The 27,059-nt window shown below is 45.4% G+C and overlaps 1 protein-coding gene across 6 annotated transcripts in view; it reads right to left on the bottom strand.

The window, feature by feature from the left end:
- Positions 1 to 238: 238 nt before the first annotated feature.
- THAP4 (THAP domain containing 4) overlaps positions 239 to 27,059 on the bottom strand; it is a 29,139-nt gene continuing 2,318 nt past the window's right edge. For 4 of the 6 annotated variants that reach the window (XM_073581183.1, XM_073581182.1, XM_073581180.1 and 1 more), the window contains 5 exons: positions 20,224 to 21,125; positions 3,740 to 3,899; positions 3,372 to 3,481; positions 2,168 to 2,271; positions 239 to 450 (listed from right to left, as the gene is read on the bottom strand). In XM_073581183.1, coding sequence (XP_073437284.1) covers positions 331 to 450; positions 2,168 to 2,271; positions 3,372 to 3,481; positions 3,740 to 3,899; positions 20,224 to 20,998 — 1,269 coding nt within the window. In that variant the 5' untranslated portion in view covers positions 20,999 to 21,125 and the 3' untranslated portion in view covers positions 239 to 330. Of the gene's footprint in view, positions 451 to 2,167; positions 2,272 to 3,371; positions 3,482 to 3,739; positions 3,900 to 5,560; positions 5,715 to 20,223; positions 21,126 to 27,059 lie in introns of those variants that run through there. The other 2 variants (XM_073581184.1, XM_073581185.1) reach the window with 2 other exon arrangements.

Below are 27,059 nucleotides of genomic sequence, written 5' to 3'. Positions count from 1 at the left end.
AAAAGCTAGCCTTATTGTCCTTAGCAACCAATGAGAACTCAGCTTTCATCTCCTAAATGCTTGTGGATATATGGAAGCTACACTGTGATTGGTTACTGTGGACAGACTTCTGTTCAGCACACAGAGACATGTATTGTGGGCGTTCAGGTGATCATTAATGTATACTTCACTGTAACATGGCTGCTAACGGCAGGATTATACCGTAGGAATGGCGTAAGAGGAAGGATAACAATACACATTTATGATCAGGAAAAATCCCAAGACAGCGTAACATTTATTCAAGTAATATAATCAGTACAGGCACTACTTCAATGTCGTGGAAGCAAATGGCTATGAGGTCACTTTCTTGTACGTCACTCGTAAGTGCGGAGCCATAACCTGGGTGCTGGTTGCCATGGAGACTGTCTGCTCCATCTTCCCTTCAGCGGTCAGGCGGAAAGTACGGGAGATCTGCAAGGGAGAGGAGAGTCCTAGCACAGCGTCATGTACAAAGTCACACAGATTAGGCAGATCCTATTATGTCTATCTATAGTTTGGTAAATCTAATCCAAGCAGCAAATCATGTCACGTACGTATATGAGGATTAGATCAGAGAGTAGATTTGGAAAATACTGTATAATGTACAAAAACCGTCAATTTACCCCACCATCAGTACTCGGCCTGGGTCCCCGGTCTGTATATATGGCTGCATCCATTCTACTAATATAGGTCTAACATATGTCTCAGTAATCTGGTTATTCTCGCTCTCCTCCCCGTTACATGCCCTCCTCTATGTACTCCTACCCCTCGGATTTAGGAAGGGTGAGCTTAGACGTGATTCACTGTGGATTATGCTGCAAATCTTTAGCAAATCCAGGGATATCTGCATATGATGTATGCACAAAAAGTCTATGTGTGAGGTTTTAAAAACTCCATTAACCTGATATGTGCTGTACTTTCCGAATTTAATTGTGGATTCTTATAGTATGCCATCTGCGAGGAAAGACATACAAAGACGTAACAGAGGATGCTGTAGTAAAAAAAAAATTAAAAAAATAAAGAGTATCCAGCACCCCTGTCCCCAACTACCAAAATGTGGGAGATTTCACTAACACCAACATCTTCACTTTGTGACCTCAATACTTGGCTCCAGACAAAGTTCCTTCACTCGCCCATTTGAAAAGCTTTGAAAACCTGAGAACTCTACAAAGGAGGGTCCCATGTCTATAACATAGCAGGTTCCATTTGCCTTTTCTTCTCCTGACAATCGTTCCTACAAATGTCCCAAAACGTCTGAAAGGGGCTTCATCAGAGAAAATAATTTTGCATGAAGTAGAGAGATTGGACTGCAGAGGACTGGGGTATAGTTATTTTCTCTGATGAAGTCCCCTGCAGATTCCTTGGGACATCTGGAAGAATGACTGTCCACAGAAGAAAAGATGAGCGCTACCATGAGTCCTGTGTCATACCAACAGGAAAGCATCCTGAGACCACTCATGTGTGGGATCTTTTGCTCCATGGAGGGGCTCACTCATGATTTTGTCTTAGAGCTCTGCACTGAATAAAGAATGGGATCTAAACATCCTCCAAGAGCAACTTCTCCCAATGATCCGGGAACAATTTGGTGATGAATGATGCTTTTCCCAGCACGACAACAATCATGTTACAAGGCAAAAGTGATGACTAAATGGGTCGGTGAATAAAACATTGAAATTTTGGGTCCATGGCCAAGAAATTCCCCAGATCTCAATCCAACTGAAAGCCTGTAGTCTAATCCTCAAAAAGCAGATAAACCAAAACATAGAACTTATGATAAACTCCAAGCACTGATTAGCCAAGAATACGCGGTCATCAATCAGGATTTGGCCCAGAAGCCGATATCCAGCTGCCAGGGGGAAGGGCAGAAGTCATGAAAAATAAGGATCATCACTGTAAATAGAGTTTTCCATAAATTTGATGTATTTTTCAATACAAGTATAATATAAAAAAACTTTGGACATTTTTATAATTGTACTTCAGTAGCCATAGAAAACATCTGGCTAAAAAAAACAAAAAAAAAAACAGAATCAGCAAACTATGTGAAAACTACAATTTGTGTCAGTTTCAAAACTTTTCGCCACAACTGTAGTATCATATCACATGTGGTACATCAATGACACCTTTTCTCATCACATTAATGCAATCTTACCTGCTGGACATAAGGCTCTTTGGCAAAACTGATTCTGCTTACTGACTGGGAGGTCAGAGTGAGCTGCTCTCCTTCTACCTCTCCTTCTTCCACCTCAACTACACCTGAAAGTAAGAAGATGTACAAATCTTATGGAAGACCAGGGTAAATCTGCAGAAATTAATGTATGAGAAATCTTGATAAGGTCGGAGGCACACTTGCAGTTTTCATGAGTTTTCATGCAGTTTGAAGTGCAGTGTTTGAGGCAGTTTTTCAGCCAAACCAGAAGAGAAGCCAGTATGATGAAGTAGAAGTTCTTCCTTAAGATTTTTCATTCTTTTTTTATTTTTACCTACTTATACCTCTGGCAAAATCAAAACTGCATCAAAAACTGAAACTGTTACTCCAGTCTAATACTGGAGACCACTAATTTCAAAAACAGAGTTTGAAGCAAATAAGTTATTCCCACTTAGAGTACTGATCACATAATGGATGCTTCCATCAGCCCCGTAGACTTTGAATGGAACGGCAATGCCCAAGCGCCATCACTGCCTTCTTTCAAACTAATACCATGTTAATGCAGTGAGGAAGAACAAGGGATTCTGTAAAATGGTCCCCCATATTACTAATTGCTAAGGATCCCAGCAATCATCCTCTGGATGGGTGATGATTATCATTATTGGAAATACCTCTTTAAAAGCAACTTGTCAAATATAAGGGAAATCCAGATGGAGCTCAAAACAGACCCTGCTACATACCGTAAGTTAATGGGGTCTGTGGTTGATCAATCGGTGCATTACAGAGTTACGACTTCCATTGAAAACGGAAGCCATGACACTTGTGTGAATATAGCTTCAAAATATACTAAACTAGAAATAGTCCCGATGCTATCGCGTTGGGAGTGCGCAGTTCATTATCACGCATGCGCGGATAGAGCGCACAGTTGTGGCTGTTACTGCGCATGCGCGGGAATAGAGGTGACGTGAATGTCACTTGTGCAGGCGCAAGTAACACTGCCGCGGTGCCTTATGTGATTCGGGGACAGCGGCTGGAAGTCCCCGATTACATATATAGCTGTATAGTTCTAATATACATCTGCAGGTGTAAGATCGTGCCTGTGATTTATAGTCTATATAATGCATGTAGAAGTTTAATTGGAGGATCTAATATTAATACGTGAATTGGGTGTTAAATTCCTGTGCTGTCGGGTCTCTGCGGACATTACCGAAGTTCTGGGCACATATAAATGCCACGTGATTAGTCCCAGGCTTCACACGAATGAATCCACATTCTCTGTGCATTGGTTTCCCTGTCTCTGGGTTAGAGGAACAAAACCTGCAAGACATCATTAATCTAGTGAGGAACATGCACTGCCATTAATGCCCTCATATAACATGCAGCAATGACTGCTTGCTTAACTTCCATTTTCCCTAAAATTAAGCAGTCCACAGTCTATCAGTTTATAGACCCAGCAGACGATTCCATGTTATATAGTTATAGAATAACTGCCCGTAACTCGTCAGCGATCAGGTGTATGCGATACAATAACAATGTGCGCTAAAATATCATCATCTCTTCTACTGCATCACTCACGTGAAATTCAACATCGGCTGCCCCACATGTGAGATGACCGCCTCCTCCATGTAACGAAAACAGGGGATTGATGGAAACTCTCCTTCACCAGGGGGATCTGATCGCCATGTCCCCAGCATCCAGGCCAGAGGTGCGACAGCCGGGTTCAAGGGAGGAGATCCTGTAAGAATAAGCCACGTGGGGGCTTAGAAACGCTATTGTAAATGCATATGACCAACTCTCTGATACAGTCTTACAAATGTGTCTCTCCTTCATACTTTGGGTTTCTTCCATTGTGTAGCGAGATTGCTAAACCCTGAAGGGGTTGTCCACTACAAAGGCAACCAAAGGCCAGACGCAGCTCTCACTTCCTCTTGATTACTTATACCCCTGTAGGTGTGGACAGTGACAGCAGTGCTGATTGGGCGCAGGGCTCACGTGTCCCAACAACTTCTTGTGAGCTGCGGGAACATGAGTGCCTACACCGCCGGAACAGTATCGGCATGGGAGAGGAGTATAAGTGTTTTTATTTTTATGAGGGAAAACATTCAGCGTGAGAAAAGGTTGTCCTAGTAGTGGATAAGCCCTTTCAAGAGGTTGTCCGGTTGGCACCTATCAACAGGATCCACTATTTCCAGAAGATGAAGTGATGTTGTGTCACGTGACAGCTGCAGCCATTAGCGCCATTAATTCCACAGCGCTATACAGGCAATATCATCACTGTCCCCAATGGGGCTCACAGTCTAGATTCCCTATCAGTATGTCTTTGAAGTGTGGGAGGAAACCGGAGAACCCAAAGGAAACCCAAACAAACATGAGGACAACATAGACTCCATACAGATGTCCTTGGTGGGATTGGAACCCAGGACCCCAGTGCTGCAAGGCTGCAGTGCTAACCACTGAGTTGTAAAACAATGTAAGAGTAGGACCCCCATTCAGCAACCCCATCTATGAACCAGCCCATAGAGCTCCTTTGTCTGTGCAGGCCCCACGCTGACAGTCATCCACTCTATGCATTACATGGAATACCACTGAAATCACTGATTTCAACTTTAAGTGAAGGCAATAATTGGGAATAACAGCTGATCACCAGAGTGAATGATACACCAAGGTGAATGATACATGTATCCATATTAAAGAAAATCCTGTTGATCGCAAATCTTTAACTACAATGACACCAAAACCTGAGACTCCTACCTCACAACTTCCATAGTCCTCTACTGCCTCCTAGTGGTTGTTACGGTAATCTAAAACAATTTACTAAATTTTCACTTCCCGTACAAAACAACTCAAAAAGTTTGGCGCAGCGAACAAATTGCTAAACACAGCGAATCCTTGATTCTAGGGCTTTCTCGGATCTGTGAGATCCCACTTACTAAAAGAACAAGGGGACAGATTTATTACTACCGTCCTGAATTTAGACAAGGTAAAATGTAAATGAAAAAAAACAATATTACCAACAAAAGGTTTAAAAAAAAAAAAGGTTAAGAGATTGTCCAGGATTTGAAAAAAAAAAAAAAATCCAAACAATGTTAAAAAAAACAAAAAACAATATTAACCTGTTTAATTGTCCTGCAGCGATGACATCATGTACGTCCATGTGACTGATGCAACCAATCACTGGTATCAGTGGTCTCGTAGAGCATGTTGCCAGCATCACCAGTGATTGGCTGCAGTGGTCACACGAATGTCATTGCTGCAGGAAATTGAAGATCAACAGGGACAAAAATAGTCACTAAAAGGCTAATAGTCACTAGTGTGCCAGTGACTGATCGTTGTCAGGCGCCGCACGTGGTGCTCTCTGCTGTCATATATGCTCCGATCTACACAGCAGACCTTTACCTGCACTGGGATCATCTGCCATTCTCTCCTCTGCAGACAGGAAGTGTGGTCAGGCAGGAGCAGTGCATGCTGGGAGATGGAGTTTCACCTTACACTCAGCACCACATGGAATGTGTGCGAGCTCATGCGGGTTACTGACAACTGACGTGTGCTCTCCTGCCCCAAAACCACAGGACAATACCACCACACATGAGACAATAGGAAGACGATGCAAACTGTGTGACACTGCAGACGGCCACATTAATCAGAACACGAAAAGGGGGAAAAGTTCTAAAAACAGCAGCGACTCTGGGCACAGCAGCCAATCACATTGCTTCTTTATTTCCAAATCTGTGCAGGAATCCGAGCGGTTGCTTTGGGAACGGTTCCCCTTTTCCTGTGCTCCAGTTTTGAACATCGTCACCAGATGAGTAGTGTGTACAGGACACAGCAGTGTACACCGCACGTCACCTACTGGGGCCTGCTTTTCCTATTTTCACCCACTTTCCTCCTACAGGTTACATGCATTAGATAAACCTATAGAACTCACCTGCCCAAAACCTGCACCAGGGTAAGTCCTGGTATCACATTGTCAGCACTGACACTAGGTACTTGGCCGTGCGGCACAAAGTCGATGAATTCCAGTGTGCACAAAAACACCTTTTGGGTGTATGAATAACTTGCTTTTTTTCTGAAAAAAAACCCCATAGTATTTTAATGTCCCAGCAAAGTGCATAGTCACCTACTCTACCCAGCAATCCAGCAATCGCCTGCCTTCTGTGATCGTGGTATTTGTTTTCATGGGGGTGGCACATAACCACTGCAGTCAATCAGTGGCCATAGTGGTCACATACTGCTACTGGTACCTGTTGTCGGGTGTCCCGGGACCAGGGGCTCCTTCCCTGTCCCTAACGCTAGGGGCAACCTAACTCGCCCTGTTCCCCGGATTATTTCTCATAGTGAAGATGCTATGGCCACGTACCTTGCCTCAGCTCCTGAATCCACCCTCAGTCTGTACAGTTCCTCCACCAAGGGAACAGGCGAGTAGTAGTGTACACAATACACCAGACTGACAAGGTAATACGAACAAGGATAAAGGAAAATACCAATCGTACAAATATACACACACATATAACAGAGGAATGCATCGGGAGTGGAGGACGGGATTAAACCAAAGTATTGTATTTACAGTATTGTTACACCATTTTACAAAATTGCATAACCCCTTTAAGGATGCACGTTAATTAATGAATTGAAGGCGACTGTGTAATCAGCTACTTAAAGTCTCTTGCGGGCTTTGGTCAGTATTACCAAATACGCTGCTCAAAAAAATTGAGGAAAAACTTACATATCACAATAAAATAAATTAAACTTAGGACTCCACTCTGTCCAGTTTGGAAGCACAAGCAATTGTAAGGCTGTGTGCCCACGTAGCGATTTTTAAGCGTTTTTGCAGCGATTTTCGGCGCGAAAACGCAGCAAAAACGTTTAAAAATCGTGTACAGAACGCCCCCCATGCATTCCTATGGCATTCCACACATGCTGTGCTAATGCTGCGCTTTTTTCCGCGGCGGAATCGCATCGCAGAAATCGCAGCATGCTCATTCTTTTGTGCGGAATCGCAAAGAATTGCCGCGATTCCGCACCCATAGGAATGCATGAGAACCGCTTACTTCCCGCATGTGGCTATGCCCACCATGCGGGAAGTTAAGCGTCTCATGTGCGGTTGGTACCCACGGTGTGGAGGAGAGGAGACTGTCCTCCAGGCCCTGGGTACCATACCCCTGTAAAAAAAAATCGGGGTATATTTACCTTCCGGTGTCCCGCGCTGCATTCCCGGCCTAAGCGTTCCAAGTAATGCCTTGCGGCAAGGTCCTGTGATGACGTGGTCTCGCGAGATCGCTATAGCAACGCGAGACCAACGTCATCACAGGTCTCGCAAGGCATTACTGGGAACGCTAGGCCAGGAATGCAGCGCGGGACGTCGGAAGGTAAATATACCCCGATTTTTTTAATTTTTTTAAGCATTTTAATATTCTATCTTTTACTATTGAAGCCGCATAGGCGGCCTCAATAGTAAAAACCTGGTCACACTTGTCAAACACTATGTTTGACCAACCTGTCAATCACTTTCCAAGCGATGCTTCAAATCGCTTGGAAAGTGCTTGAATATCGCACACGAAAATCGCGGCAAAATCGCGGTGAAATCACGCGGAAAAAACCACGCGATTTCTGGGAAGGAGTCCGGTTTTTGGTGTGCGTTTTAACACGCACCGTGGGCACATAGCCTAAATCAATTTCACCTGACAACAGGAGCACTGGAGAGGCGACAGTAATGCCATCCGCAAAATGGCAATGATTTGTGCAAGTGGGTGCCACATAAAATTGCCTTTTCCGTATCCTTCCTGATTTAACTCTAGTTTTACGTTTTGCTACTTTCCCTGTGACTACTGATAGCAGGAGGAGGACTTGCAGCCCACTCAGGTTGCAGAGGTCGTCCAGCTCCTCCAGGATGACACATCCACATGTACCATGACAAGAGGGTATGCGGTGTCTCCCAGCACAGTCCTAAGGGTTTGCAGACAGCAGAATACGAGCTGTTACATGAGGAGAGCCAAACCGGGCTGTTATGGAGCATTGACCCAGCAGCAGGACTGGTATCTGATCCTCTTTGTGAGTAAAGGTACTGTCACACTTAGCGATGCACCAGCGATCCTGACCAGCGATATGACGCGGTCAGGATCGCTGGTGCATCGCTAAGTGGTCGCTAGTGAGCTGCCATACAGGCAGATCTCACCAGCGACATAGCAGCGGTCGGGGGTCGCTACTTACCTGTCAGACGAGGCGATCCTGACGTCCTCCCGCCCGCATCCACGCGTCACTCGTCGGCGCCACAGGAAGCCCAGCAGGAAGCTGACGACGAGAAACGGCCCAGGACGTTTTCGCGCGATCAGCGATAATCAGCGGGGGAGCTGGTCGGAGGTAAGTATCAGACATAGCGATATCGCTTAGTGTGACAGGCCCTTAAGACTGCCAGAGCCCTACAGAATGACCTCCAGTGGGCTACTGGTGTCCATGTTTATAGCCACATTATTGGAAACAGACACTATGGGCGTCATGAAAGCCTGAAATCCTGTAATGGAGCACAGCCCTGTGCAGATTGCCAGTAAACACCAAAAATGTCAAGTTCACATTGGTGCCCCATTCTCCTAACAGATGAGAGAAGGTTCACACTGAGTATATGGCCGGGGTCACACTTGCGAAAAACTCGCATGAGTCTGGCATCTCAATACCCCGCACTGCCGCCGGCACTCGGACCGGAGTGTGCGGTTGTATGTATTTCTATGCAGCTGAGTGCTCCGCTCCGAGTGTCGGGGGAGTGCCGGGTATTGAGGCGCGAGACTCGTGCAAGTTTCTCACAAGTGTGACCCCGGCCTATGAAAGAGTCTGAAGATGCTGTGATGAATGTTATTCTGTCTGCAGCATTCTCCAGTGTGACCGATTTTGCTGTGGATCATTAATGGTCAGGGGAGACATATCCTTAGAGCAGGGTTCCCCAACCACCGGTCCGCGGCCCAGCACCGGTCCGTTGCGGTGCTCTTGCCGGTCCGCAGACACAAGGGGAGCTGGCGGCTGTGGTGTAGCAGCTGATACCCTGTCATCCCTGACGGCACGGCGGCTTCATCCAGCGCTGAGCGGTCACGTGCTACCGCTCATTTAAGGTCATGAATATAGACGCCACTCATATCCCATAGGGGTGGCATCCATATTCATGGACCTTAACCCCTTCATGACCCAGCCTATTTTGACCTTAATGACCTGGCCATTTTTTGCAATTCTGACCAGTGTCCCTTTATGAGGTAATAAATCAGGAACACTTCAACGGATCCTAGCGATTCTGAGAATGTTTTTTCGTGACATATTGGGCTTCATGTTAGTGGTAAATTTAGGTCGATAATTTTTGCTTTTATTTGTGAAAAAATCAGAAATTTGGTAAAAATTTAGAAAATTTCGCAATTTTCACATTTCAAATTTTTATTCTGTTAAACCAGAGAGTTATGTGACACAAAGTGGTTACTAAATAACATTTCCCACATGTCTACTTTACATCAGCACAATTTTGGAAACAAATTTTTTTTTGTTAGGAAGTTATAAGGGTTAAAAGTTGACCAGCGATTTCTCATTTTTACAACAAAATTTACAAAACCATATTTTTTAGGGACCACCTCACATCTGAAGTCACTTTGAGGGGTCTATATGGCAGAAAAAACCCAAAAGTGACACCATTCTAAAAACTGCACCCCTCAAGCTACTCAAAACTACATTCTATAAGATTATTAACCCTTCAGGTGTTTCGCAGGAACTAAAGCAACGTGGAAAGAAAAAATGGACATTTTAATTTTTACAACAAAAATTTTCTTTTAGCATCAATTTTTTCATTTTCACATGGGCAACAGGATAAAATGGATCCTAAAATTTGTTGGGCAATTTCTACTGAGTACACCGATACCTCATATGTGGTCATAAACCACTGTTTGGGCGCACAGCAGGGCTAAGAAGGGAAGGAGCGCCATTTGACTTTTGAATGGAAAACATGCTGGAATATTTAGCGGTTGCCATGTCGCGTTTGCAGAGCCCCTGTGTGCCTAAACTTTGGAGCTCCCCTACAAGTGACCCCATTTTGGAAACTAGACCCCCCAAGGAACTTATCTACATGCATAGTGATCACTTTGAACCCCCAGGTGCTTCACAAATTAATCAGTAAAAAGTACTTTTTTCACAAAAATTTTCTTTTAGCCTCAGCTTTTTCATTTTCACATGGGCAACAGGATAAAATGGATCCTAAAATTTGTTGGGCAATTTCTCCTGAGTGCACAGATACCTCATATGTCATCATAAACCACTGTTTGGGCGCACGGCAGGGTTCATAAGTGAAGGAGCGCTATTTGACTTTTTGAATGGAAAATTAGCTCCAATCGTTATCGGACACCATGTCGCGTTTGGAGAGCCCGTGTGCCTAAACAGTGAAAACCCCCCACAAGTGACCCCATTTTGCAAACTAGACCCCTTATGGATCTTATCTAGATGTGTAGTGAGCACTTTGAACCTCCAGGTGCTTCACAGAAGTTTATAACGCAGAGCAGTGAAAATAAAAAATCATTTTTTTCCCTCAAAAATGATTTTTTAGCACGCTATTTTTTATTTTCACAAGGGTAACAGGAGAAATTGGACCACAAAAGTTGTTGTGCAATGTGTTCTGAGTACACCGATACCCCATATGTGGGGGGGAACCACTGTTTGGGCGCACGGCAGGGCTCAGAAGGGAAGGAGCGCCATTTGACTTTTTGAAATTAAAATTACCTCTAATCGTTAGCGGACACCATGTCGTGTTTGGAGAGCCCCAGTGTGCCTAAACATTGGAGCCCCCCCACAAATAACCCCATTTTGGAAACTAGACCCCCTAAGGAACTTTTCTAGATGCATAGCGAGCACTTTGAACCCCAAGTGCTTCACAAAAGTTTATAACGCAGTGCCGTGAAAATAAAAAATATTTTTTTTCCTTAAAAAATTATTTTTTAGTGCACAATTTTTATTTTCACAAGGGTACCAGGAGAAACTGGACCCCAAAAGTTGTTGTCCAGTTTGTCCTGAGTACGCTGGTACCCTATATGTGGGGGGGACCACTGTTTGGGCACACGTCGGGGCTCGGAAGAGAAGTAGTGACATTTTGAAATGCTGACTTTGATGGTGTGAAGTACAGTATTCAGATGTACGGGACATCTTGTTCTCCGGGATCCATTTTTGTGCTTGCGAAGCCATTTTGTTGTTTACGAGTTAAATTTTGTAACTTAACTAGATGAAAGTTCACGGCTGTTATGAAACCAGACTGTTCCAGCTTGTACAAGATATGAGATGAGACCCTAAAAGAATGTGCCATTGTTCTATATTCTACGTCACACAGCTAGGGACATATTCTGATTTTCTTGCAATACTATTGGCTTAAATGTATTACGATTCTATTGGTAGCTGTATACTTTGCATAATTAAGCAGAATGCTATGTAATGTGAGATTCAGTAAAGGGGCTCAGTGATCTGCCTCGATCCTCCCGTACAGAGACCCCCGTCTCCGTGTGGTCATTCCCAGTTGCTAGCAACGCCCTGTGAACTAATTTGGAAATCACTGGCTCAACCGTGAAGGGTTAATTTAGCCCTACCTCAACAATGGAATGGTCTGCAGGCATCATGTTAGATTTGCAGAGCCCCTGATGTATCTAAACTGTGGAAACTCCCCACAAATGACCCCATTTTGGAAACTAGACCCCCCAAGGAACTTATCTAGATGTGTGGTGAGCACTTTGAACCTCCAACTGCTTCACAGAAGTTTATAACGCAGAGCCGTGAAAACAAAAACTCATTTTTTTTGCTAAAAAAATGATTTTTAGCAAAGCAATTTTTTTTTCCACAAGGGTAACAGGTTAAATTGGACCCCAAAAGTTGTTGTCCAGTTTGTCCTGAGTACGCTGGTACCCCATATGTGGGTGGGGACCACTGTTTGGGCACACGTCGGGGCTCGGAAGGGAAGTAGTGACATTATGAAATGCTGACTTTGATGGAATGTTCTGCGGGCATCATGTTACATTTGCAGAGCCCCTGATGTGCCTAAACAGTAGAAACCCCCACAAGTGACCCCATTTTGGAAACTAGACCCCCCAAGGAACTTATCTAGGTGTGGTGAGCACTTTGAACCCCCAAGTGCTTCACAGACGTTTATAACGCAGAGACGTGAAAATAAAAAAAAAAAAATTTTTTTCCAAAAAAATAATTTTTTAGCCCCCAATTTTTTATTTTCCCAAGGGTAACAGGAGAAATTAGACCACCAAAGTTGTTGTGCAATTTTTCCTGAGTACGTTGATACCCCATATGTTGGGGTAAACCACTGTTTGGGCACACGTCGGGGCTTGGAAAGGAGCGAGCACCGTTTGACTTTTTGAACGTAAAATTGGCTGGTATCAATGGTTGCACCATGTCGCATTTGGAGACCCCCTGATGTGCCTAAACAGTGGAAACCCCTCAATTCTAACTCCAACCCTAACCCCAACACACCGCTAACCACAGCCCTAACCCCAACCCTAATTCCAACCCTAACCCTCTTTCCATCCCTAACCCTCTTTCCAACCCTAACCCTAATGGAAAAATAAAAGTAATTTCTTTATTTTATTAGTTGATCCTGCCTATGGGGGTGATAAACGGGGGGGTTTATTTACTTTTCATTCTATTTTGATCACTGTGAGTTTATCACTGTGATCAAAATAGAATGAGGGGAAATTGCAGCCGGCGGGCGGACTGCGCATGTGCCCGCCATTTTCAAGATGGCAGCTCCCATGAAGCAGGACCGTGGGACACCGGGAGGCGGGGAGGGACATCGGAGGTACCGGGGGGGGTGAGGGGGGGGTTGGAAGGTGGGGGGAGCACAGAGAAGGGGGAGGGGAGCCGATGATGACGGCAGCGGCACATTGCCGCCGTCAGTCGGTATCGGGGGCTGATCGGCCCCGTGAGACGGTGGTGGTGGGGGGGGTCGGATCACGGTCACCAGCCATGTCCAATGCAGCATCGGCCATGGCTGGATTGTAATATTTTATCAATTTTCATTGATGAAATATTACTATCACTCTGATTGGCTGTTTCACTTTTAACAGCCAATCAGAGCGATCGTAGCCACGTGGGGGCGAAGCCACGCCCCCTGTGGTGAAGAACAAAGCCCCCTGTATCTGCGGGTCAGGTGACCTTTCAGTGACCTAGGTCACCCGACCCGCAAGAGGGCTTTAAAGTCATGACGCCACATAGGCGTCATGGGTCGTTCTGGCTCGACTTTTCATGACGCCTACGTGGCGTCAAAGGTCGTGAAGGGGTTAATGAGTGGTAGCACGTGACCGCTCCTCACAGGAAGAAGTTGAAGCGCCGCGAGATGCAGGGACGTGCAGCGACGGGAAGGAAGTTCAGCGACAGCGACGTGAGGGGTAAGTATGATGGGGGAGCCAAGCCATAAATACCCGGTTGGGAGCAGAGCCATAAATACCTGGGAGGGAGAGTGGGAGCGGAGCCATAAATACCTGGGAGGGAGAGTGGGAGCGGAGCCATAAATACCTGGGAGGGAGAGTGGGAGCGGAGCCATAAATACATGAGAGGGAGAGTGGGAGCGAAGTCATAAATACCTGGGAGGGAGAGTGGGAGCGGAGCCATAAATACATGGGAGGGAGAGTGGGAGCGAAGTCATAAATACCTGGGAGGGAGAGTGGGAGCGGAGCCATAAATACATGGGAGGGAGAGTGGGAGCGGAGCCATAAATACATGGGAGGGAGCCATAAATACAATGGAGGGAGAGTGGGAGCGGAGCCATAAATACATGGGAGGGAAAGTGGGAGCGAAGCCATAAATACATGTGAGGGAGAGTGGCAGCGGAGCCATAAATACATGGGAGGGAAAGTGGGAGCGAAGCCATAAATACATGGGAGGGAGAGTGGGAGTGGAGCCATATATACATGGGAGGGAGAGTGGGAGCGGAGCCATATATACATGGGAGGGAGAGTGGGAGCGGAGCCATATATACATGGGAGGGAGAGTGGGAGCAGAGCCATAAATACCTGGGAGGGAGTGGGAGCGGAGCCATAAATACATGGGAGGGAGAGTGGGAGCGGAGCCATAAATACATGGGAGGGAGAGTGGGAGCGGAGCCATAAATACATGGGAGGGAGAGTGGGAGCGGAGCCATATATACAAGGGTACAATTTTTCTTAAGTGCTCAATGCTCCATTTCCTTGTAGGTTCCAATCATCATTAGCAGTGACGGTCAACAGTAGAAGTAGCCTAGTGCTCCCACTGAAACAGAGAAACAAGCCAGGTGCTCCCACTCATTCAAAACCTATGGTGAGTTGAGTCACATTATAAATGTTATAATTAAATGATAAGTATGTACTGCTAAACTACAACCGCGTACATAGCCCTGCCCCCTTATGACCAAAGCCCCGCCCCGCCCCACCTCCATCCCAGCCCTGCCGGGCCATGGAAGAATGGTCTTGCTTGAAGCCAGTCCCTGGTGCAAAAAAGGTTGGGGACCACTGCCTTAGAGGGTTCCACAAATCTACAGGTGTTAGACACTGGTATTCTAACTGCTATTAGGCACAGGGATGAAATCCTAGGAGCCACTGTCAGACGTTACACTGGTGCACTGGCTCCTGAGTCCCTGTTGGTGCTGGACAATGTCCCATATGGCCTTAGTGTATAAGCAATTTCTGGATTGATGCTATTGACTGACCCTTACTTTCCCCAGACCTGAAACCAATTGAGAACCTCTGGGATATTATGTATCAGTGCATCAGATGATGCCACGCAGTGCCACTCACTGATATCCTGATCGACGTCTTTGAGGAGATCACCTGGACACCATCTTATCAGGAGCATGCACAGATGTTGTCAGGAGTGCACACACATGGCGGCCACACACAATAACAGAATCACCCGCCATACCGCAGATCCTAGGGTACTCAATAGCAGGAAAGAATTGTAAAAAAAAAAAAAAATGTGTATATTTTTTCCTCTATATCTCCGAGGCCGTAGAGGGAATTTTTTTTTCTCTCAATGGAGATAAAGCAATTGTCTGATCGTGTGGACCAGTTCGCTGCGGAAGTGCGGGGAATTTCCGCCTACCTTGCTCATTCACATGCTGCTGAACCAAAGATCCCTACTCCTGATGTGTTTTTTAGGGATCGGTCTAAATTTTTGAATTTCAAAAATAATTGTAAATTATTTTTTGCCTTGAAGCCTAACTCGTCAGGGAGCTCCGCGCAGCAGGTTAAAATTGTCATCTCTTTGCTGCGTGGCGATCCCCAGGATTGGACGTTTTCTTTGAAACCAGATGATCCTATTCTGACTAATGTGAATGCATTTTTTCAAGCCTTGGGGTTGTTGTATGACGAACCTAATGCTATTGATCAGGCTGAAAAGACCCTGTTGGCATTGAGCCAGGGTCGAGATTCTGCAGAATTGTACTGTCAAAAATTCCGAAAGTGGGCGGTCCTTACTACCTGGAATTATAATGCCTTGGCAGCTCTCTTTCGGAAGGGTTTGTCCCCTCTGGTCTTGACGATTCTATGTCATTAGCCATTCAGGTTGATCGGCGTTTACGTGAACGCAGGACTGCACGAGAGGTGTTGCCACCTGTTGAACAAGTGTCTGAACCTATGCAATGTGATAGAGTTTTGTCCAGTGAGCAACGTCAGGAGTTCAGAAGGCGTAATAAGCTGTGTTTTTTTTGTGGAGATGCCTCGCATGTTATTTCTGTCTGTCCTAAACGAGAGAAACGTTTCGCATACACGTTTTCTGTGGGTGGTGTTCAACCTAAGTTTCTTCTGGCAATTACTCTGATCTGCTCCCTGTCCACATTTTCCGCCAAGGCTTTTGTGGATTCGGGAGCAGCCCTGAACCTAATGGACTTGGATTTTGCTAAACGTTGTGGATTTCCTATGACACCTCTGCGGACGCCTATCCCTTTGAAGGGGGATTGATACTACTCCTTTGGCGAAAAATAAACCTCAGTTTTGGACCCAGGTGGTAATGCGGGTCGCCCCAGACCATCAAGAAAATTGCAGATTTTTGGTGTTGCATAATTTGCATGATACCATTGTTCTGGGGTTTCCCTGGTTGCAAATTCATAATCCAGTTTTGGATTGGAAATCTGTGTCTGTGGTGAGTTGGGGTTGTCGGTGTGCCCTTAGTGAGGCTCCGGTTTTTCCCACCTCTCCTCAGTCGCATGATGTTCCTGACTATTTGGCGGACTTTTATGATGTATTTAGTGAGAATGAGTCTGCGTCTTTGCCTCCTCATAGGAGTTATGATTGTGCAATTGAACTGAGCCCGGGGTGTAAATTTCCTAAGGGTCGGCTCTTCAATTTATCAGTACCCGAGCACGAGGCTATGCGATCCTATATTAAGGAGGCGTTGGAGAAGAGTCATATTAGACCATCCTCTTCACCCTTAGGTGCCGGTTTTTTTGCGTGGCCAAAATGGATGGTTCATTAAGGCCTTGTATTGATTATCGTGCCCTCAACAAAATTACTATTAAATATCAGTATCCGTTACCCCTGATTTCGGATCTATTCTCCAGAGTTAAAGGTGCTTGCTGGTTTACCAAGCTTGACCTCAGGGGGGCGTATAATCTTATCCGCATTAAGCATGGGGATGAATGGAAGACGGCGTTTAATACTCCGGAGGGACATTTTGAGTACCTGGTGATGCCTTTTGGGCTCACTAATGCCCCTTCTGTCTTCCAGTGCTTCATGAATGACATTTTCCGAGACTTTGTGGATAAATTTTTGATTATCTATGCCTTTTTGGGGTACAGAGGATTTCATTTTTGGGATTTATTTTGTCTCCGTCAACTATTGAAATGGACCTGGCCAAGGTACAGGCCATTTATGATTGGGTTCAGCCCACTTCTTTGAAGGCCCTCCAGAAGTTTTTGGGTTTAGCTAATTTTTATCGGAAATTTATAGCAAAATTTTCTAGTATTGCAAAGCCATTGACTGATCTGACTAAGAAGGGTGCTGATGTGTTGAATTGGTCTCCGGAGGCTGTTTCTTCCTTTCAGGAGCTGAAGCGAAGATTCACTTCTACCCCGGTTTTGCGGCAACCTGATGTCTCACTCCCGTTCCAGGTAGAGGTGGACACTTCTGAGATTGGTGCAGGAGCTGTTTTGTCCCAAAAGGATCCTGTAACATCTAAAATGAATCCCTGTGCTTTCTTTTCCCGAAAGTTCTCTCCATCTGAACATAACTATGATGTGGTGGATTCGGGAACTGTTAGCCATGAAATGGGCATTTGAGGAGTGGAGACATTGGTTGGAGGGAGCTAAACACCAAGTCGTGGTCCTCACTGACCACAAGAATTTGATTTACCTGGAGTCGGCCAAACGCTTGAACCCTAGACAGGCTAGGTGGGCCTTGTTTTTTTTACACGTTTTGATTTTGTGGTCTCTTTTCTTCCTGGCACTAAGAATGTCAAGGCAGACGCCCTCTCTAGGAGCTTCTTTGCTGATTCTCCTGTGGTGACCAAGCCTGCTACCATCTTAGGCGAAGGGGTAGTTCTTTCTGCCATCTCGCCCGATTTGAGACGTGCTCTGGAAGAGTTCCAGGAGGACAAACCTGAGCGTTGTCCCAGTGGAAAGTTGTATGTTCCTGACCAGTGGAAGAAGAGAGTGATGTCTGAAGTTCATTGCTCTGCATTGGCTGGTCATCCAGGTATTTTTGGTACCAGATATCTGGTGAGTCAGTCTTTTTGGTGGCCCGCCTTGTCTCGTGATGTCAGGAATTTTGTGCAGTCCTGTGGGACTTGCTCCCGGTCTAAACCTTGTTCTCGCTCTAGTGGGTTGTTGATGCCTTTGTCGTCCCCAGGAGGCCATGGACCCATATTTCAATGGATTTCATCTCTGATATGCCTGTCTCTCAGAGAATGACTGTTATTTGGGTGATTTGTTATAGGTTCTCTAAGATGGTTCATCTTGTACCACTCCCTAAGTTGCCATCTTTCTCTGAGTTGGTGCCCCTGTTTTTGCAACAGGTGGTTCGCTTGCACGGGATTCCTGAGAACATTGTATCTGACAGAGGAGTTCAGTTTGTGTCTAGATTTTGGAGGACTTTCTGTTCCAAGCTGGGAATTCAGTTGTCCTTTCCTCTGCTTTTTACCCTCAGACCAATGGGCAGACGGAGAGAACAAACCAGACCTTGGAGTCGTATTTGAGATGTTTTATTTCCGCTGATCAGGATGATTGGGTTTCATTTTTGCCCTTGGCCAAATTTGCTTTAAATAATAGAGCTAGTTCTGCCACTTTGATGTCACCTTTTTTTTGTAACTTTGGGTTTCATCCTCGATTTTCTTCAGGGCAAGTGGAGCCTTCTGCCTGCCCAGGTGTTGACACTGTGGTGGAGAGAATGCACCAGATCTGGGACCAAGTGGTGGATAAGTTCTCTCTCTCCCAGGAAAAGGCCCAGTGGTTTTCCAACCGACATAGGACCATTGGTCCCCAGTTTAAGGTTGGTGATATGGTTTGGTTATCATCAAAAAATATCGCTATGAAGGTGGCTTCTCCTAAGTTTAAGCCTAGATTTATTGGACCTTACAAGATTTTGGAGATCATTAATCCAGTCTCTTTTCGTTTGGCTCTTCCTGTCACATTTAAAATTCATAATGTGTTTCATAAGTCCTTGTTGAAGAAGTTTGTTGAACCAGTTGTTCCTGGGGTGGCACCTCCGGACCCTGTATTAGTTGAAGGTAACATGGAATATGAGGTAGAGAAGATACTGGATTCCCGTCTGGCTAGACGGAGACTCCAGTATTTGGTTAAGTGGAAGGGCTATGGTCAGGAGGATAATTCCTGGGTCTCTGCCTCTGATATTCATGCCAAAAGATTGGTGCGTGCCTTTCATCGGGCTCACCCTGATCGCCCTGGTGGCGTGGATGAGGGTTCCTCCTCAAGGGGAAGGTACTGTTGTGAGTTCATTTTCCCCTTCACCATTGAGGTCTGATGAACTCCCTCTTCTGGTGAAGGAAGGTAGTGAAGCTGATTACAAAGCACCTGAGCAGAATGATGATGACTGGGTGACTAGAATTGCTGACTGGATATAAGGCAGCCGACGCCCTTCTGCCTTGCGGGTGATTACTCTGAGGGATTCTTGGAGACCAGTCTGATTCCTGCTCCTCAAAAGCTAAGTTTTCTGCTCTACTTTTTGCATTTGTGTTTTGGTTTTGTTTTGCCTTGTTTTTCTGGATTTCTGCCTTTCCCTGCTGGGTGAGCTGAATTCCTTTTTGCTCTGTCTTCAGAAAATACCTGAGTACTGATATAGTCTTTTTGAAGCCTAGCGTCTTCAGGGCTTTTTTCCCTATCAGTCTGTTGGCTCTTGTTTTTGAGAGGGTTTTAGCGGATTGCAGACAGCAGCTTTTCTATTCTGTCCTATTTAGTTAACTTGGGCCCCATCATTTGCTCAGCCTATCTTTCTATCTGTGTGAGTGTTTTTTCATCTTGCTTCACCGTCATTATATGTTGGGGGCTGCCTATTGCTTTGGGGTCTGCTCTGGGGCAGTTTAGATTTCCCTTTCTGTCTTTAGGCTATGTAGTTCTCCGGCTGTGATCGAGGGGTCTAGGGCACCGTAGGAACCCCCCCACGGCTACTGCTAGTTGTTGTTGTTAGGTTCAGGGGTCTGCAATCTGATAGCTGCCAACTTCTCTGGTTTTCTGGACTTTGCTAGTATTTCTGTTTTTGCCTCCTACGGTGACTCATTCATAACACAATACTGAGTGACATAATTAGTTTCCATAATAAAATTCATGCAGTATAGATCTGTCCGTGATTCCAATTATTTGACTTTGATTTTCAGGGTGATTTGGAATCCAGCCCTCAACTGGTTAAGGATTTTGGTTTCCAAGGACCACTTTTATGTCACTTTATTCTCAACAATTTATATAAGTACAGATTTTTATCTTGAAACTTTTATTCATTGAGATCTCATGTGTGATCCCTGAAGCGTGTGTTCGATAGTACACCCGCATAATGGTGCAATACAAACTGGATGGTGACTACGTATTCATAAAATAAGCAGAGAGCTAACATTTTGTGATAGTCAGTTCTGCTCACCTTGCGCATTATGTCCTAATAGGTCACTGCCGGGCTCCTCTCCTCTGTATCTATCTGCATGTTCCTGATTACTGCACTGATTTGTGAATCTGGTCGGGGTCTTTTCGATGGAGCAGTCTGAATGTGGGGAGTCAAAATTATCCAAGACCTCTGAGCCAGTGTCATGAGAAGGATATTTAGTCTGTATACCTGGGATTGTTTCCTGTACCCCATACGCAGGTGACTGCAAGACTTCACTGCCGCATACCTGAGGAGGAACCGATGCTATTGAGGCCATCACAGAATCATTGGTACCAAATGATCGGGCACAACCTCCTACACTAAACAAGATGTCCTCACAGACATATTCAGGAGAAGGTGACTGACGGTCCTTTTCTTCAAGATGTAGATCATGTGGGTGGTTGGTTTCTTCTTCAAGTTGATGAGGTGAGGAATCAGAATTTTGTGATATTGGCGTAGCTGAAGACCGACTGTACGAGTGCAGGGAGAAGATAAACTTAGAGGCTATATGATGGCTACCTCGACGAAGACGACACCCGTTGTCCCAGGTATCAGCATTATTGCTGGCATCAATTTTATCTCCAAAATCTCCATTTGGTGACACAAGAAGCCTTTTATCTTCCTGAGAATACGGGGATATCTTTTTCCTGAGTTGTTTTCTTTTTCCAAGGCACAATATTTGAGGCTCATACGTTCCTTTTCTGTTCACTTCTTTTCCACCTCTGAAGAGGGATGGCACAGCATCTGGCCTGAGAAGAGGGTGCTGATCAGGCATACGGGGGACGAAGCTGTCTTCACTGAAATGTTCGCTGCACAGGAACGAATAGGGGCCCGGAGTCCAGTCACTGCGCTGTATGGCGGCTGTCCACAGGTAGAGGCGGGCAGAGTCTTTCAGTGGAAACCTGGAAGAGAGTAAAGTATTCATCAAAAAATGCACACAATAATGTAACACAATATTCTGAAACATAACTTAATAAAAAGAAAAAAAAAAGTCATCAGTAAATGTAAATCTTTGATTCAGGTCCACTTGTCAAAAATGCAGTCAGTACATCTCATTCTGAAAAAAGTTGAGTGGCATCCAAAATGGCCACCGTCATCACTATAGGTCTGAAAACCAAGGGGAACAACCCAAGAATCATGCGTCACTAGTATCTGATGTTTAATAAATGAATGTCATACCTCTAGAACCTCCACTAATTGGGAGTACAGGGGTCCTGTGACCTTCTCTTTGTGATACAATGTGGTTAGTAGTTGCAGCAAATAAAGTGCATGGGGAGCTGGCCAAATTTGAGCATGGTTTCGCCATTGTAGTTTATTGGCGCTACACAAGAAACTACATCTTTTTGCACCTATGGTTGGTGTAACCCTTTAAATGCAACCTATCAGGACCTTTAGTCACAAAGTGGAGTCCATTGCTAATTAGGGTAGAAAATCTCACCAGTGTCAGAACAGCAGACAAGTTATCTGTGGACAAACCCTAAATATGGCACAACGCTTTATGGCACATTAAAGAGGGCCATCACCAAATGTTTTTTGTCAAACTTGATACATGATGTAATAGGGGCTGCAGACAGTAGAATAAATACATTTTATATATAGGATACTCACAATCCAAATAGTCTGCACCTAATGAGTTAATTTTTGTTAAGTCCAATTGGGTGTTATCTCATAATTTTCACTGGGGACAAGTACTTCTTCTCCTTGTAAGACGCCCTCCAATTATAAGCAGGCAGCAACACTCAAAAGAAAGAGGATGCCCCACCATAGCTCAGAACACGCTACTACTATGTGAGGAGTATGGCAGACAACTCTGATCCCCTGGTCTAACCTCCTGCATGATTAGAAAATGATGGGATTTGAACATAGATTATTAATACATTTCAGATAAGGTCCCAGCAGACAGTATGAGGGAGAGGCAGCACAGCTAAAATTAACTGTGTCACATTACAAATGCTTCTATCAGCACTGTCACCTTTGCTGCACTACCACTCCCTTCACACTGTATGTTTGGAGATGTGTCAGAAATCACACTTATGTATGTTGTGCTAACAGTAACTTGTACTTGCTGTGCAGTAAGAGCAGAGCCCTCTAGGCTACTCCTGTGTAAGAGGTCATGACAGCCTGCTCTGATCTCACTTCAAAGCATGTACAACTTGCACACAGGGTTGCCACCTACTATTCAATTTTTCCTGGACAACTGGACCAAACTTTACGGACATTGCCATGCCCCTTAATTAATCCACACCCCTTGATAAAACTACACCCACTGGTATGTCCAAAATAATACAGAGTAAGAGCACATACTGAGAATTACACCCAGCAAAAAGGATAGGTGAAGTGGCAATGTGCAGTGTATATATACGACAGACGGATAGACAGTGCACAGTAATTCTCAGTAACTGTATTATATGCACACACATACAAAATAATACACTTACTGAGAATTACTGTGCAGTGTATTTAAACAGGACAGGAGCAGTGGTACTGTACAGTAGTGTACCAATATGTCACAATCCCACCGTTGACACCGGTATGTCACGGACGGAGGGATTTGACGCACTGCCGACACACGGCTATCACAGGCGCAGGGGGGCTTATCTTAGTTATCCCACCGCTTGCACCATGTGACAAAAAAAAAACCAGCAAGCTAATCTTGCCCTAACAATTTATCGCAGGGGGGTTATTTTGGATGCCCCACCACTGCCAACAATCTTCCACGAGCTGCGGGGATTTATGTATATCCCACTTTCTCAGCTCCACTTTGGAACTCGCAGCTCTCCGGCGCCCCCCCTTACCCTCAGGTCAGGGAACTACACCTGGGATAATTGGTCATCCGCTGGCTGCATCAATGAGGTCTGGCCACCCGGCACGCTGCAGTGAGGGAATTATAAATTCTCTGGCCGCAGCCACCCAATCTAATATATATAAAGCTCAAGTGTGTGTGTGTATGTATGTATGTGTGTATGTCCGGGATTGGCATCCGCACTGTCGCAACTACAGCCATAAAATTTGGCACAGTCACACGTCTGGACCCCGAGAGTGTCCTAGGCTATGTTGTGAGGCGAAATTTTAACCCCGCGTGTTCCAATTCACCAAACAATTTTGCCCCTATCTACATAATGGGGAAAAAGTGTGTGTGTATCAAGCCCCGCCCCTCATTATGATGTCATAATGGTTGCCATGGCGACGCTGATGTCATCATAGGTTGCAATTCCCACCGCTCATTATGATGTCATGGAATGGAGGATGTGTGATGGTTATATGGGCACTGGACTATGGGATGGAGGATATGCATGACGGGTATATGGGCACGGGACTATGGGATGGAGGATGTGTGATGGGTATATGGGCACTGGACTATGGGATGGCGGATATGTATGACAGGTATATGGGCACGGGACTATGGGATGGCGGATATGTATGATGGGTATATGGGCGCGGGACTATGGGATGGAGGATATGTATGATGAGTATATGGGCACGGGACTATGGGATGATGAATATGTATGATGGGTATATGGGCATGGGACTATGAGATGAAGGATGTGTGATGGGTGTATGGGCACTCGACTATGGGATGGTGGATATGTATGATGGGTATATGGGCACGGGCCTATGGGATCCTGGATATGTATGATGGGTATATGGGCACGGGACTATGGGATGGAGGATAATTATAATTTGCTATAACTAACCACAGTTAGTTACTATGCCCGGGCAGCGCCGGGCTCTTCAGCTAGTTAGCTTATAAAATCCCTTTTCGTCACAGCCACACTTAACATTATAGTAACATACAAAACCTACAAAAGACAAAATGAAAAAAAACCCTGCTATGATTAAATAAGTATAAAGCAAAAGTGCATTTAAATCATACAGAGTTCTTAGTAATACTGTATTTGATCAAACATAGCATAAAAGCCGTCCCACCATCGACAAGGTGACTCTGTGGTCGGAGCGGTCCTACACTGTCTAATATTAAAAACCTTATCATGTGTCAAAGTTGACGTCTGTGTGAATAAGGGCAGACAAGGCCGGGTCCCAACCACTGGACACCAGTCAGGGGAAGCCTTTAAATACAATTTCCAGCTCAGGAGAGGGAGGCCACACCCCAGCTTGCACAGAATGCAAAAATACAAAGAAAAAACACAAAAATTGAGCTTGGTTTGAGTTGGTACACATGCAGCATATAAATGCATGTTCACATGGCCAAAAAGCATACAAAACCTACAAAAGACAAAATGAAAAAAACCCTGCCATCATTAAATAAGTAAAAAACAAAAGTGCATTTAAATCATACAGAGTTCTTAGTAATACTGTATTTGACCATCGACAAGGTGACTCTGTGGTCGGGGCGGTCCTACACTGTCTAGTATTAATAACCATATCATTGTCACGTGGACCCGTCCTGTGTGACACGACCGCAGGCAGGTAACTCAGACAACAAGACACGCGGAAAGGGGCAACAGTTATAACGGTGGGCCCTGCGATAGGGAACAGGGACGTGGAGACCTCCTGCACTCCCCTGAGTCAGTGTCCCTCCACTCCTAACGATCCCTAGGCCGGTTCCGCACCAGGCACCGATCAGGATACCTGTCACCCTAGCACACCCTACACCTATCCCTTGCTAGGTGTCATGATTCAGGTTGGATCTGACAGAGTAAATGCACAAAGTAACCTTTTTTTTTCCCTTGGCTGTGTGCCAAAGGTAGTTTTGCCCCCGGTGGCCATTAGGGTCATTGCACTGTGGTGATTTCAGTTGTAGTTTTCCCCCCGGTGGCCATTAGGGTCATTGCACTCTGGTTACCTTAGTTTTTGCACGTAATTATGTAACAGGTGTGTTAGCTCTATAAGAGAGCATCAGGTGTGTTTATCACTGTTGGTGATAAGGTATCCATTTGCAAGCAAGCCTGGGTGAAGGATGGAGCTAAAGGAGAGTCAAGGGCAGCTCAGTGAGATTCCTGGAGTGTCAGCTATGGTGTCTGCAAGGAGTGCTGGCATGGCGTGGTGGAGTCGCAGTTATGGTGTCAGCAAGGAGTTCGTGCATGGATTGGTGGAGTGGCAGCTGCGGTGTAGAGCTGCACTCAAAATGCTGGACGTTGTTGCTGAGAGCTGGACTCAAGCATGCTGGACTTTTTGGCAGAAAAGCTGGACTCATTTGCGGGACTCTGTTTCTGGACAACTGCACGCAGGTGTGGACTCTGTTTGCTCCAAGGCTGCACTATGATGCTGAGAAGCTCCATTTCTGGACAGCGCACCCAGATGTCGGACACGGTGGAGGAAAAGATGTACGCAGGTGGTGGGCTCTGTTGCTGGGAGCGTAAGCAACAGAGCAAAGCTAAGTGGTGTTCCCCTGTTTTGTCACTTTTCCTTATGTGTGTTCAGTGCAGTGGTGGGATTAGTTTCCGCACCGACCAATTCCCTAGTGAGGGTTTAGGTGCAGGGCGAGTCAGGGTTTTGAGGTTCCTGATTGTCGCCCGGTGTGGAACCGGCCTAGGGAACACTAGGAGTGTAGAGACACTGACTCAGGGGAGTGCAGGAGGTCTCCACTTCCCCGTTTCCCTATCGCAGGGCCACCATTGTTATTGTTACCCAGGTTTTCCCTATTCCTTTGTCTTATTGTATTAGTTACCGGCCTGCGGGCCGCGTCACATAGGACAATTACACGTGCCGCGTCCTGTTGTACCAGTTACCGGCCTGCTGGCCGTGTCACTCAGGACGGGGCACGTGACACTAGGGAGCTGGGTGGTGCATGCACTGGCCCCACCGCTGTACTGATACACACCAAGGAAAAATACAAACAGGGGAACACCATTTAGCTTTGCTCTGCTGCTCTTGCTCCTAGCAACAGAGTCCACCACCAGAATGCAGCTTTTCTCCTGAATAGCTGCCACCAAGCTCTGTCAGAGCTGCAAAAAAATCCTTTCTGAATCCTTCCACACCAGGACTCTGACTGAGCTGCCAGGAACTCTCTCTCTCCTTCCTTCACCAGTCTTGGTTGGAAATGAGCAATATCACCAACAGTGATTGCAACACCTGACACTCTTTTATAGCAGAGCCAGAGAAATCAGACCTGCTTTATAATCACATGCACTAAACTAAAGAAACCAGAGTGCAATGATCCCAACGGCCACCGGGGGCAAAACTAGAACTGAAACCACCACAGTGCAATGACCCTAATGGCCACCGGGGGCAAAACTATGTTTAAGCAGCACAGCTTAAGGAAAAAAAACAAGGTTACTAGTGCTTTTATCTGTCATGATCCAGCATGGATCATGACAATCATGTGTCAAAGTTGACGTCTGTGTGAATAAGGGCAGACGAGGACCAGGTCCCAACCACCGGACACCAGTCAGAGGAAGCCTTTAAATACAATTTCCAGCTCAGGAGAGGGAGGCCACACCCCAGCTTGCACAGAATGCAAAAATACAAAGAAAAAACACAAAAATTGAGCTTGGTTTGAGTTGGTACACATGCAGCATATAAATGCATGTTGACATTGGCCAAAAAGCATACAAAACCTACAAAAGACAAAATGAAAAAAACCCCTGCTATAATTAAATAAGTAAAAAGCAAAAGTGCATTTAAATCATACAGAGTTCTTAGTAATACTATATTTGATCAAACATAGCATAAAAGCCGTCCCACCATCGACAAGGTGACTCTGTGGTCGGGGCGGTCCTACACTATGTAGTATTAGTAACTTTATCATGTGTCAAAGTTGAAGTCTGTGTGAATAAGGGCAGACAAGGTCCATGTGAACATGCACTTATATGCTGCATGTGTACCAACTCAAACCAAGCTCAATTTTTGTGTTTTTTCATTATAGTAACATAGTT

The sequence above is a fragment of the Dendrobates tinctorius genome, unplaced genomic scaffold, assembly GCF_039654945.1.
Source record: "Dendrobates tinctorius isolate UK_male_01 unplaced genomic scaffold, ASM3965494v1 ptg000069l, whole genome shotgun sequence".
Classification (NCBI taxonomy): Eukaryota; Metazoa; Chordata; class Amphibia; order Anura; family Dendrobatidae; genus Dendrobates; species Dendrobates tinctorius.
Note: the sequence above shows the minus strand (reverse complement) of the source record. Positions and strands in the feature narration are given on the sequence as shown.